This window comes from Centroberyx gerrardi, chromosome 20, assembly GCF_048128805.1.
Source record: "Centroberyx gerrardi isolate f3 chromosome 20, fCenGer3.hap1.cur.20231027, whole genome shotgun sequence".
In the NCBI taxonomy this organism is placed as follows: domain Eukaryota; kingdom Metazoa; phylum Chordata; class Actinopteri; order Beryciformes; family Berycidae; genus Centroberyx; species Centroberyx gerrardi.
In genome coordinates, this window is record NC_136016.1 from 22,949,150 (window position 1) to 22,966,498 (window position 17,349).

The 17,349-nt window shown below is 43.1% G+C and overlaps 1 protein-coding gene across 1 annotated transcript in view; it reads right to left on the bottom strand.

Moving 5' to 3' along the window:
• rab40b (RAB40B, member RAS oncogene family) overlaps window positions 1-14,144 on the bottom strand; it is a 31,216-nt gene extending 17,072 nt beyond the window's left edge. The window contains exon 1 of the mRNA XM_071912484.2: window positions 13,510-14,144. Coding sequence (XP_071768585.1) covers window positions 13,510-13,651 — 142 coding nt within the window. The 5' untranslated portion in view covers window positions 13,652-14,144. The remainder of the gene's footprint in view (window positions 1-13,509) is intronic.
• Window positions 14,145-17,349: the final 3,205 nt, after the last annotated feature.

Below are 17,349 nucleotides of genomic sequence, written 5' to 3' on the forward strand. Positions count from 1 at the left end.
GAAGATATGGGAGAGGGAGATGTGTGTGTGTGTGTGTGTGTGGTGTGTGTGTGTGTGAAGTACAGGAGATATTCTGGGAGAAACGCAACAGACCAGTCCAACCTACACACACATGTTCATGTTCCTTCCATCACATACACACACACACACACACACACACACATACAGTATATATACACACACACACACACACGCCCTCAATGTACAGGAAGACTCACAAATATGTGCATCCATCCACACGTGTGCACAAGCATGCATCACTGACATGACATCACTCTCACTCTCTCTCTCTCTCTCTCTCTCTCTCTCACACACACACACACACACCTACACACACACACACACACACAATAAACCAGCATGCATGATACATGAAACATCTTGAGGAAGTGCTGTTACATAAGAGGTTGAGACATTAAGGCTTGTCGACAGACGTAGAGATTGGTGTGTGTGTGTGTGTGTGTGTGTGTGTGTGTGTGTGTGTTGGTGGGGGGTGGGGGGGGCAGGAAGGGGCGTGTCTTCAAGGAGAAATATCAACGGAATGGAGGAAACGCTGCAGCGGTGGCCAGACCCAACACACAAATGAGCAAATGAGTGAAGTCATTACCTTGGTTGTATTATTTAAATGGTGGAATTTAATGGAATTTAATGGAATTTAATTCTGTTTCCTGTCATTCTAATTCAATTCACAATCTGTTTCCTTAAAGCAGTGCTTCTCAACCTTTTTCATAACAAGAACCCCTAATTTAGTCCACATTAGAGCCCCATTTGATGAGATTTTGTCTCTCAGACCCAAATCTGAGAATATTTTTATTGTCAGATTTGATTTTGTCCAGAATCCCATGACTGTCTGTATTGCAGGTAGAGAGATAACAGAGAAACTATGATCAAAACAGTCATTCTTCTAACTGTGTTAACTTCTTGTAAATGAAATAATGCTGAAGTTTAACAATTCATCAGTTTGCCTGGGACCCCCTGGAACCCCCTCAAGGACCCCTGGTGGTCCCCGGATCTCACATTGAGAACCACTGCCTTAGAGCTGGAATTACCACGCATTCTCAAGTCAGTTCACTCACAACACGCTAAAACCTAACCTTAAATTCATATTCTAACCCCTAACCTTAACCCTCACCTAAACCTAAACCTAACAAGATGACTCCAATTAATTCCCAACATGTCGTCCCGGGACATTTCCCCCCTTCACAGTTCAGTAAAACAAAGTTATCCAATCAAATCTCAGTCTGCACAGCTTCTTCCGTGCAGATCCTCCATGCCCAACCCAAAATAACCTGCCGTTTGTCTTCTCCTCCATTCTCCTCTCCTCCCTCCATCTGTCCATCTTTCACCTCTCAGCCATCTGTCTCTTCCACCTCTCTCTCTCTCTTCATGTCTCTCCAGCTGGCTTCCCGTTCGGGTTTTGTGCTTCTTTTCAATCGTTTGCTCGTCTTTTTTTGGGAGGTTTTTGCCAGCGGTCGCTCTCTCTCCATCTATTTTGAAGTTTTCCTCTAAGCTTCCACCTCCCTCTCACCTCACACCGACAAGCATTATCTGAGTGTGACCTGCATTCAGGTTCAGGGGATGTGATGCGGAGTAGCGGGGCGAAAAATTAGGTAAACTTTGCACTTTGGCGGCCCCAAGTGGCAGCGAGGGATAACTGTTCAGATTTTTGAAAGTTTGAAGGACTTCACTGCCCAGAAATCATGATGTAACAAGATAAAAGCCATAAAGAACGTGGGATAGCAGCATCCAGAAAACCAAAAACAGCAAGACATAAAGATAGACCTAGTCTCAGACTTAAATCTGACTTTAAGTCAAACTTGCTATAGACACTTATACTTACCTGTTTCTACTACTTCTTGATTGTTGTAGATCTCTGCTGGCTTGTTTCTGTCTCTAAAGACTCTCTTCTTCAGGTTCTTTCCAAAAACCAAAGATTTGCCATCTTGTATGAAACAGCCGACTTGTTGCCATGACAACAAAGTTCTTAACTCAAGATTAGCCAGGGGAGAGGGGCTAACTTTCCTTCCTCACAATAAGTCTTAGGCTTTGTTCAGACTGCAGGCAAATCCGATTTGTTTCTCAAATCCGATCTTTAGTTCTGACTGTCCACACTGTTATTTGCAAGTGTTCAGGCACCGTTAAAGTCGAGATGAAATGAAAAATGCCTTTTAACCCTTTTAGATCACATCCCCGGTCATATTGTGCACCTATTTAACAATATATGCCAAAAAAAATACAAAAAATCAATTTCTTTGTATTCTTATATCAAAATTCAATCATGTTTTCTTCCTGTAAAACAAAATATGCCGTGTGCTTACGTAAGCATGCCTCAACCAATTTCAACCAATAATATCATGACATCCACCCATCAATCAATCTTCAACTTTTAGCGCACAGAGCTAACATTCATTAGCGTTAGCTAGCTAGCAGCAGCACGGTACTTCGGTGTGTCTTCGGGTGTTATGACACGCCCACTTTTCAACGTTCAAATCAAATTCCTCCCAACGTTACGTCCCGCCTGTCTTTCCTGTTTCACTCGGAAATACGTCACGATACGGAAGTTAGATACTCTCGAAATGCCGTTTCATCTCGACTTTAAGCTATCTGCATTGGTTGCCGTGGTAACGACGTCGGCATGTGTACATACGGTAACTGACGGCACGTTTTTCAGATACGAAACCAAAACAAAAAGCTGCAAATGCAGAATGGAGACGTACCGTCTTTTCCTCCGCACCACCGGACGGTCGAGTCGCGGTACAGAATTCCTCGTCGCAGCAGAACAACATCACCGACGGTAACGGCTGTTGTTTACGTTCTCTATTTTCGTTTCTCCCACTCTGGATGTGACGCCAACGGCATGTGTCGCGCTGTGAGAGACTTAATGACAGTTTGAAACCCGTTTTGAGTGGCTAGAGGGGTCAGACTGAGACGCATCTGTGGTTTTTTGTTGTTCACACTTGATAGAATCAAGCCGACTCCAATCTGGATATGCCAAAAATCTGATTTGGGCTGGCAGTCTGAACAAGGCCTGAGGCTCGTCTTAAACTAGCTTTATGCTGGCAGAGAAGATTTCCCGCCAGTTACCATGACACCAGGATTTAATTTGTTAGATCTGACGAATCGGTTGATTGTTTTAAGCAGCAGCTGAAAACTCATGTCTATAGGCTTTTTTTTTTTTAATAAAGTTTTATCTTTGTTTTTATGTGCTTTTTGTTTAAATATGTTTGGTTGTTTGCTTTAACTGATTTTCTTTGTGTTTGTATTTTCTGCATTTTTATAGGTCAGCCTTTTTAAAGTTTTATCTTTGTTTTGTTTATATGTTTGTTTCAACTTGTTTTTCATTGTTTCTGTTTCCTCTGCCACTTTTCTGCTATGTGAGGCACTTTGTAACAGTGTGTTTTAGTGCTATATAAATAAAGCTTTACTTACTATTAGTGGGAATGGGACGCTCTGCTCTGCTGCAGCCCCACTTTGTGATTCAAACTGATTTTTACATACAAATCTTGCCTATTGCAGCTTTAATCTCCTATTAAAATGCCTGTGGGTTGTGTGTTGTCCAAACACAGAAGTGGAGTCTTTCAAAGACGAAAACCTCGTCTCTGTGTGTTTCATGCGTTAGCCAAGGTCACTCCATCTGTGAGAGTGGGATCACACATCCAGAGGAATGACTCACCCTCTTCTGGCAGCAGCATCATCATCACCACCATCTTCATCACGATCCCCCACAGAGCTGCTCCCATCACACTCGGTCACGCTCACACACACACACACACACACACACACACACACACACACACATACAAAATCACGCCTACTACACATTTGTCGAGTAGCTTCTGCAATTCAAACCGTCTTTGGCTCCTGAGGCTTTTCAAAGGTTCGCTTCTTTGCTGGAGGCCGTTTGGAGAAAACGGGCGAGCGGAGAGTTTCGGAGCCACGGGGAGCGATTTGTGAAAACAAGTTATACAATACTCATGAAGATGTTATGAAAGAGCCATTCGGGGACGGTAAAAACAGTCCGTAAAACAGGCGCTCGCATTGTTTTTATGTGTCTCATTTGTGAATAATTAGCTACGGCCCATAAAATACACAAAATAAACTGTGAGAGAGAGTGTGTGTGTGTGTGTGCATTTTTGCGAGCTTGCGTCTGTGCGTCCTCCAAGCTGTAATCAAGGCTTTTCCATGTGGGTTTGGCTCGGCCCGCCCCGCCGCAGCCCCGTAATAGCAGCTCATGGCCGTATTTGGCCGGAGCGCGCCGACACAAAGCGGGCCTGGAGCCTGCGGTCGCACCGGGGGAAAACACTCGCAGCTCAAGTCACCCGCATCTCGCCGCGATTCCCCTGGCAGGGAGCGAGAGAAACCACAGCTATGTCTCTCCCTCTCTCTCTCTCTCCCCCGTCGTCCCACCTATTAGGAGGGAATATGACCCAGAAACAGCAGACATCAAGGCTTCGCCGCTCCAAACGGACGAACGTGGGGGGAAACCGCGTCGTCACCGGCCCGGGAGGAAACTCGGGACAGCAGATTCCTGTCTTCCGTCCAGAGAAAACTCATCTCTTCAACAAAGTATCTCACATCTGCCTCCCTCCCCCCCCCCTATGACTCACATTCCCCTTCTCCTGCTCTCCTAAACTCTTATTTCTCTTTCTTTTTTTTCCAGCGCTCCTCTCTCATCCATGATCGTTCTCGGGTCACAGGAATATTTTGTCTCATCCCCAGTCGGGACACTGTGCCTCTGACCCTTGACCTCCTCTACCTTTTGGTTGTTTGTAATGAGAATTGAAGTTTTTTCCTACAGTTGCACTCAATCTAAGTCGCTCTGGATAAGAGAGTCAGCTAAATCAGCCTAAAATATTAAAGCTGCACTAGGCAAAAGTTTTATGTAAGAAATCCACCGGTTTTATCAGCTTAAAACGCGAAGTGTGTCACAACCCCACTAACTGAGACGCTGCAGATTCTCCCTGTTTCACCAAATTAAATCCTGCTGCCAGGTATGAACACTTCCAACAGAAAGTGACAAATCCAAACTTCAGAGTGAAATCCAAACTGTCTCCTGAACAGCAGCAGAGAAAGCTGGACTCACCAACGTTAGATCTTCTCCTCTCTCGTCTCTTTGGTTTCTTTGGTATGAAACATCACAGACTGGCCGGGTCGGTGAACAGTTTACTGACCTCACTGCACAGGAATTCTGGGTATTGTAGTTCAAAATTTTGCACTGCCTTTAGTGCAGCTTTAATGTAGAATGAAGCTGATGTTCCTTGTTGTTCCCAGCTAGGAGAAAAAGCATTTGGTGGACGATGACATGCAGGAGGAGGCGAAGTTTAACATCAACCCAAACATTTTCACAGTATAATATTATGGCAAGGTACTAAATTCATATTAAAACAGCTTTGGAAACTGTTTTAAAAGATATTTATGTCCGGATTTCACAAAACGATGCAGGCAGCGATGAAGAAGTCGACTCAAATTTCATGTTGCCGCTGTATTTCACAGGTTTTCAACGCCGGTGAAGGCTGTCGTATCAACTATTCAATGTCAAAAGGTCACACTAACTAATTTAAGAGGTAGTATATTTGTTCAGGCTAAAATAAACACACACACACACACACACACCGGCTGTCCACATTCATCATTTTCAGCGCCTCCGTGCCTTTGCTTCTTTTCAACACAGTCTCCGTTCCTGCCAAACGCAAACTGACAAGATTTCCAGTTATGAACGCCCGCTGTGTTGGAAATGAACACAAACGCGACTCGTCCCAAACCAGAATTGAGAAATGACTCGTACTTTTTTTTTTTTTAAGAGTGTCGGGTTGTGGCGGGGAACAGAGAGCAGATGAATGATGTGTGTTTTGGTTTTTGTCGGTCGGGAAAGTTTCTCTCTCCCGTTGGATCTGAAGCGGAGGGAGCAGGGATTTGATTTCACTGCTGCAGCTCTTGGTTTTCATAAACCGTCTACTAGATATAGAATATGTAAACAGTACGGAGAGAGTCACTTTTTCCCCTCTGAGAAATACTGGCTCAGCACGCAAATGCACACACACACTTACTGACACTGACAGATCCACATATAACCATCTTCCTCCATGTTAAGATCATTAAAAGCATTAATAGAAGAGGGAAAACTGAGAATATAAGGCAGTTAGTAGCTGCCAAGGGTCAAAATAACAATCAAATGGTGTTTTTATGTCTCTCTAGGAATCAGAGAGGATTGCTCAAAACTAAATCTATGTTCTCAGTTCTGAATTGCTGCTTATATCTGATTGTTTTGGATGATATCGACTCCAGGATGTAACACATATCTGATACCAATATGAACTGACAGCGACGTCCAAAAGACACACACAGTAACCATAACAAAAGATGTCACAGTCTGTTTCTGTACCTACACTTCTCCTGCTTGTTTTCAACTAAACCAAATACAAACCAAGTTGAGTATTTGTCTTTCTTTCCATCGTTTTGTCTCGTTGTCCTTCATGCTAACGCTGAGACAAGCTGCCACGGAGACAAAATGATGACAGCTGTCTCAGGTGAATGATGTACGATTTACTTACATCATTGAAATTCATCTGATTTGAGCGTTTAAAATATAAGTCGCATGTCGGTCTCATGCCTCTGGATCCTCTAGATTTTGCACCACAGATCCAGAAATGGAAAAAATGCGACTCTATGCAGCTTTTTACTGTTCACACTGATTGGAAAACATCAGATCTGGGTCAAAAAGATAATCAGAACTGGGACACTTTCAGCTGCAGTGTGAACACAGCCAAACAGAGACAGTAAAATTCATTATAAGGCGAGTTTCCATAAACAAATGATTTATATTGCGATTCATACCAATCATCCTGAAGCCAACGGTCGCCTGGGTGATGCAAGACTGTCAGATTGCAGTGCAGTTTTCATCACACCGAACCACATGTTGTCTGTCAGTCTGTCACACTGAGAGGTGAGGAGTGAGTCACAGAGCCTGCCTCACTCTGCCTCACTCCTGACCGCACACCTACCTACCCACCGCTCCACCACACTCCACTGATGTGCTGCTGTCTGCTGGAAATTCATTAATTTTAAATGAGAAAATCCATTACTGCTGCAAAACATTCTGACACTGGATAGATGTTGATCTGATACAAAAACCCAAATATACCGCAAAAATGAAAGTTCAGACGATGTTCATAATCGCCCATAGCTGCTGGCTGCGCCGATTTGTGAAATTGGAGCTTAATTATCTTTCTGGTATCAATTCAAAGCAAAACAAATTTTTTTTTTACCATGCCATAATATCATATTGCGAAAATGTTGCAGTCGTTTGGCTTGGTGTTGAACTCCAACCTCCTGCACATCGCTGTCTGGCAAATGCTTGGTGGGGAACATGGGCTTTGTTTTACAGAAAATCACTTAAGCTTTGGCTGATTCCATTTAGAAAAGTAAAAAGCATATAAAGATGATAAGTACAGTATGATGTACTCTATTGCATAATGCGATGTGCGCCCCCACCCTTCTGTTTTCTGTCTCATAGAGGCTTTGAGTTGTGTCACAAACCTCTGGCTCCATCATGAAGGTCCAGTGGAGAATTTGATAGATGTAAATAATCGCGAAATTTATAACAAGCAGCTAGAAGCAGAGAGCAGCTGAGTCAGCTTGTTGTGGTGTGGCTGTAGATCCATTCAGTAACGTTCTCAGTAAAAGTGAATAGTGTGATAAGGTGGATTTGGTTACTGTGACACAGTAAACTGTCTTGTCTTTAGCCCTAGTCTCTACTCCAAAACACTCTGAGTTGTAGCTTGAGAAGAGTCAGCTCAGTTAACCTGAACAAACTGTTAGCTAGCTAACTAGCCAGCAAACACACTGATGTTAATGTGAACATGCTAACGCTAGCTGCTACTAGATACGTTAGCTAGTGTGCTAATCAGATGTGTTAACAACAAGACAGTGATGTTAGCTGACCAGATGCTATGGTTAGCTAGCTAACAAGCTGACATTATCTAAACACTAAATCAATCAGATGGATCGGTGATGAAATGATCAGTTCAATCAGAAATTAAACATGTCTGTTCAATTCTGTTGAGACGGATAAGTTGCACGTTTAGAAGCACAACCAGCTGTTCACAGCCATTGTTGCCCAAGAGTTGAGGACCTCCAACATGGCCGCCAGAGGCTGCGTTACATCACCTCAAAGCTCTCTAACCCCCTGAGTGTTGGTTTGTCCTGAACGCACCCTGCAGTGTGAGTGTGAGTCACGGGCAGCTGCCTGCCAGCCAGGGTTTATTAATACTTCACAGGCTTTCACAGGTTAAAGACGGGTGAAACATAAGTAACCCTACACACACACACACACACACACACACACACACACCGAGAGTAGAATCACACAGGCACAGGCATGTGTCCAAACTCACTCATTCAACACTCACACAAAGCAGTGACACACAGGCACGTGCACACACTCAAACACACACACACAGTCATGCATGTGAGCAGACACTCACTTCACACACACACACAAGCAGTGACACACACACAAGAGCGATGATGAATGACAAAAACAAGAGGAAGATAATGACAAATGGTACAGAGACGAAGAAAACTGGTTACTGGCTGCATGGTTTGGATGAAAAAAATTATATTGCGTTGCTTTTGCTGGATATTGCTGAACACTATCGTCTTTCACTATCTGAATTAAACAATATGTGGGTGAACAATGAGATTATAATGCGTAGGTTTGCATATAAGAAAAAACTTTCCTCAATGTACAACTTCATGAGTTTGACCTGGATCCTCCACAGCAGCAGGAAACACCTTTCCCCTGGTGAACACTACGGAAGCCCAGTGAGGACATCATACATTGTATTTTCACTGTTTTTGCTGTTAATTTTCTTTGTTTTCTTGAGATATTGAGTTATTTATGTCATTATCTCTGAGTGTAAGTGACATGATACTCTACGAATGTTTAGACATAGATTCACCGCCTATCCACTCCATCAGTCCTCACTGTTCCTCAGAGTTTGGGAGGTGAGACATGACACTGTCTGTCTGTGTGTGTGTGTGTGTGTGTGTGTGTGTGTGTCTGTCAGTCTGTCTGTCAGCACTGACACAAACACCTTCACTGAGTCACTTTGACAGAAAACCTGCTACTGACGGGACGCTGAATGCACTTTTTGTCTCGGTTTACCACACGAGGACGAATGAACCACCTAGACAGGCTTTACTTATGTGATATGTAAGAGAGAGAGAGAGAGAGAGAGAGAGAGAGAGAGAGAGAGAGAGAGAGAGAGAGAGAGAGAAAGGTTAAAGACTGATACTAACACCTCCAGGGTCAGGGGTTCAACTGCCTCACACTTTAAGACACTAACACTGTCAGAGTCAGGAGGGATGGGGATGTTTCCTTTGAAATGAAAGCGTAAAACTTTATCACATAAGGTGAAAACAAAGAATAATAATGTGATATTCGCTTTTGTATTGTGTGTGTGTGTTTTGGATGGATGGGCGTATGTTACTGTTTCTTTTGTCCTACTATGTCTTTTATGTTTATTTGTCCAGGGACTACAAATGGAAACTAGCTGTTAGCTAAAAACGCGTCATCTCTCGTTATTTTTGAGACTGATGTTCTGTTGTGCATTGTCCCTGTCTAAATAAACTTAATTATAACAATATTAATTAATCACATTTCAGTTACGAAAGCTAATAAGCCTTGTTCTCAAGCCAAATAGACAAATGATGAAGTTGGTGTTTCAGTATTTATCATGGTGATATATTACGTCTTCACTAGATGCTTCTGTTGGATCTCTGCTGTAATTAGCTAGCTTACTGCTCTCTATTGTTTTTGTTTTTTTAATCATGCTTTTTATTGTTTCCTTAAAAAACAAGACAATATGCACAAGAGAAGCAGAGTCACTATCAAATTACATAAACTGTTATTAAAAAAATATATAAATCGCATCACCTCTCTATTGTGAAAATGTGACTTTATTGTTTATGTTCTGTCGATGTTGTTGTAATTCCTGCTGGTCTCCAGTAGAGGATAAAAGTCATAGATTACTTCATGCCCCTTTAAGGTAAAAATATTCACCAAATGCCTTATGTAATATGTGTTTTCCCTATTTAAATACAGCAGTATGTTCTCTCTCTTCACGCTCGAGGTCATGAGTCTGAACACAGTCTGAGGTTTGTGTGTGTTCCTCTCTCCTGGGCTGAAGCTCCTGCGGGACGGAGACTCTCTGCTGAACCTCATTACACTTTCCAAAACAACCTGTTGGGATGACGCTGTTTACCTGTGCAGGTAGGTAGGTCCTGGACCTACCTGTGCAGGTAGACGCCTCCTGGCTGGGCCTACCTGTGCAGGCAGCCAGGAGGCGGCTACCTGCACAGGTAAACAGCGTCATCCCAACAGTCATCTGAGCCTTAAACACACTAGGGTTCGACCGATATGGGTTTTTAAAGGAAGATTATCACATTTTTAGATTGAAGCGGCTGATAGACGATATTTTGCATCAATATTTGGGGCTGTACATTTAAATTTGACTATTTTCATGCCCAAAAAATCCAAGAATTCAGTGTTCTTCGTGCGGAGAAGCCTCTGAAACAGCATTCAGAGCATCATGGGACACTAAAACACTAAAACTAACAGTCTAACATCCAATTTTTATCTAAAGGCTAATAATGGCAAACAGATCCATGGTTCTAACTAGGACTCCTACAAATGATTAATTTCTTTCTCGATTCATCTGTGGATTATTTTTTCGATTAATCATTTAGTCTATAAAATGTCAAAAATGATGCCAAATTCCCATCACAAGTTCCCAGAGCCTGAAGCGATTCTTAAAATGACTTACTTAGTCTGACCAGCAGCCAAAAAAACAAAGTATTAATTCTGTTGCTTGAGAAAAGCAGCAAATTTTAGCATTTGTGAAGCTGTAACCAGCAAATGTTTGGTATTTTTAGATGATTGATTGATTTAGTTGACTTTTTTTGTCATTCAACTAATGGTTTCAGCACTAGTTTTAACCCTAATACTGACAGTGAGTATGTCCTGAGGCGTGAGAAGTACTGCTGCAGAACTGAACATACAGTTCCAGGTTTACACTTCTTCTGCAAAGACAGTCAGTCCTCATTCATGGATTTATCCTGCATCGGCACTGCAGAAGATTCATTCTCAGATGTTACACCAGAGAGCCCAGTCAGCGTATTTTAAGGAAAAACCCCAGTGTGTCCCATCCAGCCGGTTCCCAGACCGTTCCTCCTGACTTCTGACGGCGGAAAAAGAGAGCACAAGTTGATTTTTTTTTTCCAAGCGGTTCCTCTTGAGGATGAAGCCAAAGTGAAGCAAAGAGGAAGAAGAAAAAAAAAAAAGTGGGACTTCAACAACGAGTCGTGAGTCAAAAGTGGCGCAGACGGAAAAAATGATCTTTAATCATTTATAGAGACAAGTGAGAGACTGAAACGAAGACTGGCAAACAAGGATGGAGGGAGTCACTTCACAGCAGAGTCACTTCCCTCTTCCATCGCTGCCTGAAAACTTTGACCTTTGACCTTGTTAGTTTTGGATGCTTGTAATTGTTGGTGATCTAGGAATTGAAGCGCATTCTGCTCAGGATAAAAGCGTCATGTAAGGCTGCGTTCACATCAAGCATGTTCTGGTCGGTTTATTCAAACTCTGCAGTGTTTCCTCCTTTAGTTCAGTTGGTTTGTCCAGGTGAGAACGATGACCTTTGAACTCTGGCGGCACCAAATAACGACACCGAGAGTCTCAGTCCTCTAACAAGAGAACTGAAGTGCGGTTCGTTAATCCAACCGACTACAGGAAACCACCCCGAAAACACAAGGGATTATGGGTAGAAGGAGACGGATGCGGTTCCTCACGCTTGAAAAGCCGAGCAGAACAAAATGAAGTCTGGACTGATGCTCATATTCAGCTATTTCTTCATGTGTTCTGAACTGGTATGAACACCACAGAAGAAGAGACAGACAAGTCCATCATGCCTTGATCAAGTTACAGGAACTGGAATCAGATTTGTTTTGATGACAGGTCACCAAAACTCTGTCCAATAAACAAGCTGCTTGTGAGTCATGTGACTTTTGTTTACAAGCCCTGGTTCACTTCTAATTTGGTCAGTTTGAACCTAAATGAACCAAATAAAAAAACACAACAAAGTCAGCTTTTCCACCCTGGTTCGGACCAAAGAAAACAAACTGTATGTGTGACTGCAGTCTTCTTCTACTGTTGCACTGCTTGTAAGTCGCTCTGGATAAGAACGGCATCTAAAAGTCTAAAATGTAAATGTTGAGACTGCTGATTATCAGGCAGGTAAAGACTTTTCTCTCCGAGCTGCAGGTTCAGCTGATGACTGAGGAGAGTCGGGAGTCTGCTGAGTTGTCCCACGGCTGCTGAGACAAGCACCGACACGCCATGACACCAACATCCACAGGCTGCTTCATTATTCAGGCTGCACACACACACACACACACGCACATGCACACACACACACACACCTTTACTGTCTGTCAGAACAGCCTGTCTTAATATGAAGATGATGATTTGTTCTCGCAGGGCAGATGAGAAAGTAAATGTCCCTTTCAAAAAAGATTAAAGAAACCCTTTAATTTAGAAGGATATTATGCAAATGCCACAGCAAAACAGTAAGTCCCACTAGGAATATTATAGGAATATTATAGGAATATCATAGTGATATCATGGGGGTAAAATGAAAATGCTATTAAGTACTATAAGGTTACGATAAACTCACTATTGTGTAACACAGACACACTTTATTTCTTACATTCCTTACAAGAATATTATAGGAATATTATAGTGATTTTGAAGTGAGAGAGAGAGAGAGAGAGAGAGAGAGAGAGAGAGAGATTAAATGAGTGGTGAAGGTCTCTCATCCAACTCCACCAGACTCTGAAATCCTCGAGTGTTTCAAGCCTCCTGAGCTCAGTGGGACTTGGTCCAGCTTCAGTCCTGCTCCGGTTCCACACATCCTAAATATAACCTGTAAAGCACAGGTTCTCAACCTGGGGTCCGGGGACCTCCAGGGGTCCTTGAACAGGTTCCAGGGCGTCCCCAGTCACTTAATTCACTTAGAAATAATCCCAATTTGAGAATGTACAAGAATGAGAATTTGCGTTCTCACCATAGTGCAGACAGATACGCAACTCAGTGCAAAAATCGATCCATTTGGGGGTACCAGGAGCGAAAACTGGGGGTCCCATGGCCAACTGACTGTCTATTTGGGGGGATCCTTGACATGAAAACTTTGGAGAGTCCCGACTGTAAATTAATTTTCTCTTACTTTTCTCCAGTCTGGGCGTCCAGTCTGTTTTCTGGTGCCGGAGTCCCGCTGATCGTCCTGCGCCAGCCGTGCGTAAAAATGGATAGTCGGGCGTAAACCCAGTCTCCCCCCAAAATATTTATCTCACTTTTCATCCTCAGATGGGTTGTTTTTTGTTTACTGAACGACCAATCACCCCTCCCTCCCTCCCTCCCTCCCTCTGCCCGGCCACTCGCTCACTCACCCATGTTGTAGCCGTACGGAGACTCGGTGGCTCCGTCCTGCAGGCTCGCCAGGATCTCGCCCTTCCCGACATCGCTGTCCCCCACCAGGAGAAACTTGAGCAGAAAGTCGTACGCCTTGGCCGGGCTGCTTCTGTGGTTCATCCTCACGGCAGACGGAGGCTGCCGCGTCCCATCATGAGATGAGACTCTGTTCACACGGCAGCAAATTCCCCCCGAATCCAAATCGAAACCGGACCGGACGCGTAAAGTACCCAAAATAAATCAGCAGTGGCGCAACGCTCCGCTACAACTGCCAAAGTCGCTCCATGATCCACTCGCACGATATGGGGTTTCTATGCAAACTGTATGCAACACATGTAAAAAATATCAAGCGGACAGTTTGGTCATCACCCTCAGTTTATATCCAGGAGTGAAAAGCCACAAGTGTCCAGCGCGCCACCCGCCGCGCGTTAACCACACGAATAACTATCAAAGGATGTGGTGACACCAACAGTGTGTCCGCCGTGCCATCAGTGCGTCCGGACAGTCTGACCCCCAGACTGAGGCAGCATCACACCGAGACACCGCCGAGAAAAACCGCTGCGCTCCGAGGAACAAAATCCTCCCTAGACGGTTCAGTTTGTGTCCGCAAATCCTCCTCTTCTCTCCGGACTGGGTAGGAAGCGCTCTCGGCTCTCTGGCCTCCCTCCTTCCCTCCCTCCTCCCCTTCCTTCTGGTGGGTGTTGGTGGGTGGGTGGGGGGCTGGGTGGGGGGGTCCAGCTCTGCTGCCATGTGGTTGGTTCATCCATTGAGTTGCTAGGGCAGCCTCGAAACTGTAGTCGACGCTGGAAACGTCCGTCAAAACGCATGAATAGCCGTTTCGTACAGAGGGGCGTAGCGCACGCTTCGTTCCCAGCCAGCGTCAAGCCAGCCGGAATGAGAAAACACAGGAGTTCCGGTGTCGCTTTCAAAATAAAAGCCTTATTGAAGTGCATGTAAAACGGTACTAAAACTGAAGCATACTGACATTGCTTTTAAAACAATTTTTTTTATACATACGTAATGATGTTTTGATGTTGAAGGTCTTACTGATGGGGACTGTTTCATCTGAAGATTGCATGAGAGTGTGTGTGTGTGTGTGGGGGGGGGTGTGTGTGTGTGTGTATGTGTGTGTGTGTGTGTGTGTGTGTGTGTGTTACTGTTGGTGTATGGGTCTGTGTGTGCATAGGGGATAAACATAGAAAGTTTGATATGAAGTACATACTGTAGGCCTATATGTGTGTGTGTGTGTGTGTGTGTGCACATATATCTCCATTCCTACTGTCTTTTACTGATGCATTAATTTCTCTGGGGATTGACATTTTTTGAGTAAAGTACCCAAGTGAAACTAAAGAATAGCGTGAAGGAGGAATCTGTAAATGCACTTGCTGATTTTTGCAAAACGTAATTTTCACAGCATAAATTAATAGTCATATAGTCATATAGTCCAGGGCAAGATGCCAAACATACAAAGTCTCAAACAACAAACATACCAGAATACTTGGAAAGACATCTACTGTCTTATAAAAAAAAACATTTTAACCTTTTGTGGCAAATTGTTCCTAAAGGCTGCTGAATGGGAGTTCCAGTACCAAAAAGAGACTAATACATTGTTATTATATTCACGGCCATATAGGCCAATACAAGATGCCATGTGTATGTATAGGGCTGCCAAAAATACACAAAGAAAGACATAGACATGGAGTCATAAAACACATACCAGACAACTTGGAAGGGTCTCCTACCTTGTAAAAGTCTATTTTAACCCATAGCTGTGGCACAATGTCAGTCAGCCAGAATAAACCACCACTGAAAGAATTAAACTAATATTTAAAGTAATAATCTGTGACATTTACATATATATAAATGGCCATCTTGCTTAGCAAAAGTGCCACATTTTTGACTTTTATTTTGAAGGTAAAATCGCCTTACCTCCGGTCTTCTCCTGGCATTCTGTGTCTAGCTTGACGCAGCTTTCCTCAGCTGCCTTCTGTTGAGCTGAAACAATTCATTTTTACCACTGATCTCCGGACAGCTGGAGCGGATGAAGTGATGAAGTGAGGAGGCTGTCAGCTGACTCCAGGTCAGCGGCTCGGCCCGGCAGACAGCATGGCTGTTTGTTGTTGTTTTTCTCTCAACACACTGAGCGCTGCAGCACCAACCTGATGATGTACAGAGCCAACCATGCACCTTCTGCACGCCCTGCATATGATGTCAGTTTTCATATGCTGAAAATCAATAGGCCTATGTTTTTCTCTGTCATTGTGTTCTGTTGGTTGGTTTATGTTTTACTCCCTCTGGGCTGTTTTTATATCCTCTTTTCTGCTCCAACGACCCCAACTTCCCCACGGAGATCAAAGAAGTTTCATCTGATCTAATTTAATCCAGCAGTGATTCAAAATGCATTGGGCAGCTGATGGTGACTGTCACCAAAATAAAACTACACAGTAAATAAATCAATAAACTGGAAAGCAACATTTCCTGGAGAAAATGTGTGGGCTAGAGTGCTGGAGAAGAAGCAGTAGTAGCAGTAACTGTATCCAGTAGCAGCAGCAGCAGTTGCTAGGTGATTATACCATGGATGTATTATACCAAGGTGTTACTAGGTGGTTGCTAGGGTTTTTCTAGGTGGTTAGTAGGTGATTACTAGTGTTTTTTAGGGTGTTACTACATGGTTGCTACGTGGTTACAAGTTGTTGCTGGGTGTTACTGGGTGGTTGTTGGGGGATTACTAGGTAGTTGCTAGGTGATTACTAGTGGTTGTTAGGCTGTTGCTATGCAGTTGCTAGGTGATTACTAGTAGTATTTTACAGCTAGCCCCCTCCTTCTACCACTACTACTAATAATATAATAAGTTGTTTCACAGTGAAACTAATTATATAAATCAAAGACTAGGAAAATGTGATTGGGATCCACCACTACATGTTAAGGATTATATTTTTATTAATTTTATACCAAATGCCCTTTCTTGGTAAACGGGCTATATTTACACTAAATATTGATCAAAACTGCACAACCTTACCAAGAACTATAGCAATCCTATGACAAATTTTAGCAGGATATTACATGCATTACTTTGTGTATGTCTGTATTTTTACTTTTCTTCACTTGGTAACTTCTGTTTTGAAAAGTTCTACATAAATAAAGTTTTTTGTCATTAATTATCACTTTAAAATTCTTAAAACACCATGCAGCTACTATAGGTCAAAACCATTTTACCACAGGGAGTCCGGTAGTAATACCATAGGAGATTTAAAAAAACTCACTATTAACTACCACAGGAACACTGGAAGTCCCAGCAGGAACATTGGAGTGGTTTCTCCTGAGTGTTTTTGTGTGAGTGAACAGTAAACAGAGCAGCAGTGTTTACATTAGCAGATACTGGAGGAACTGGGTCTTCTGTTGCTGGATTATGTAACTCAGCGCAGAACAGCAAACAGTTTGGCTGGAGCTGCTGCTTATCAAACCATCAGAGAGACTTCAGCACAGATGATACAGCTGAGAAATATCTGGCAGCGGATGGGTATGAAGATCATTAAATATAATCAGTGATGTAATGGTAGATCAAAAGGAGGCTCAGTCAGCGCTCATCATAACACAAACATCTGCAAATAGAAACAAAAGTCGATTACATTTTCATATGTTTTTCCCCCCCTTAAAACAGGACTACCATAAACTCAAAGGCTTTACTTGTTTTTTTTGTTTGTTTCTTGTTTTGTTTACTGTTGTTTCCATTGCATACATCATATCATTTTATTATTTCTCGGTGAGTTTACTTTTTATAAGCCCACTTGGATTTCAAACCTCTCCGGCACATGCCC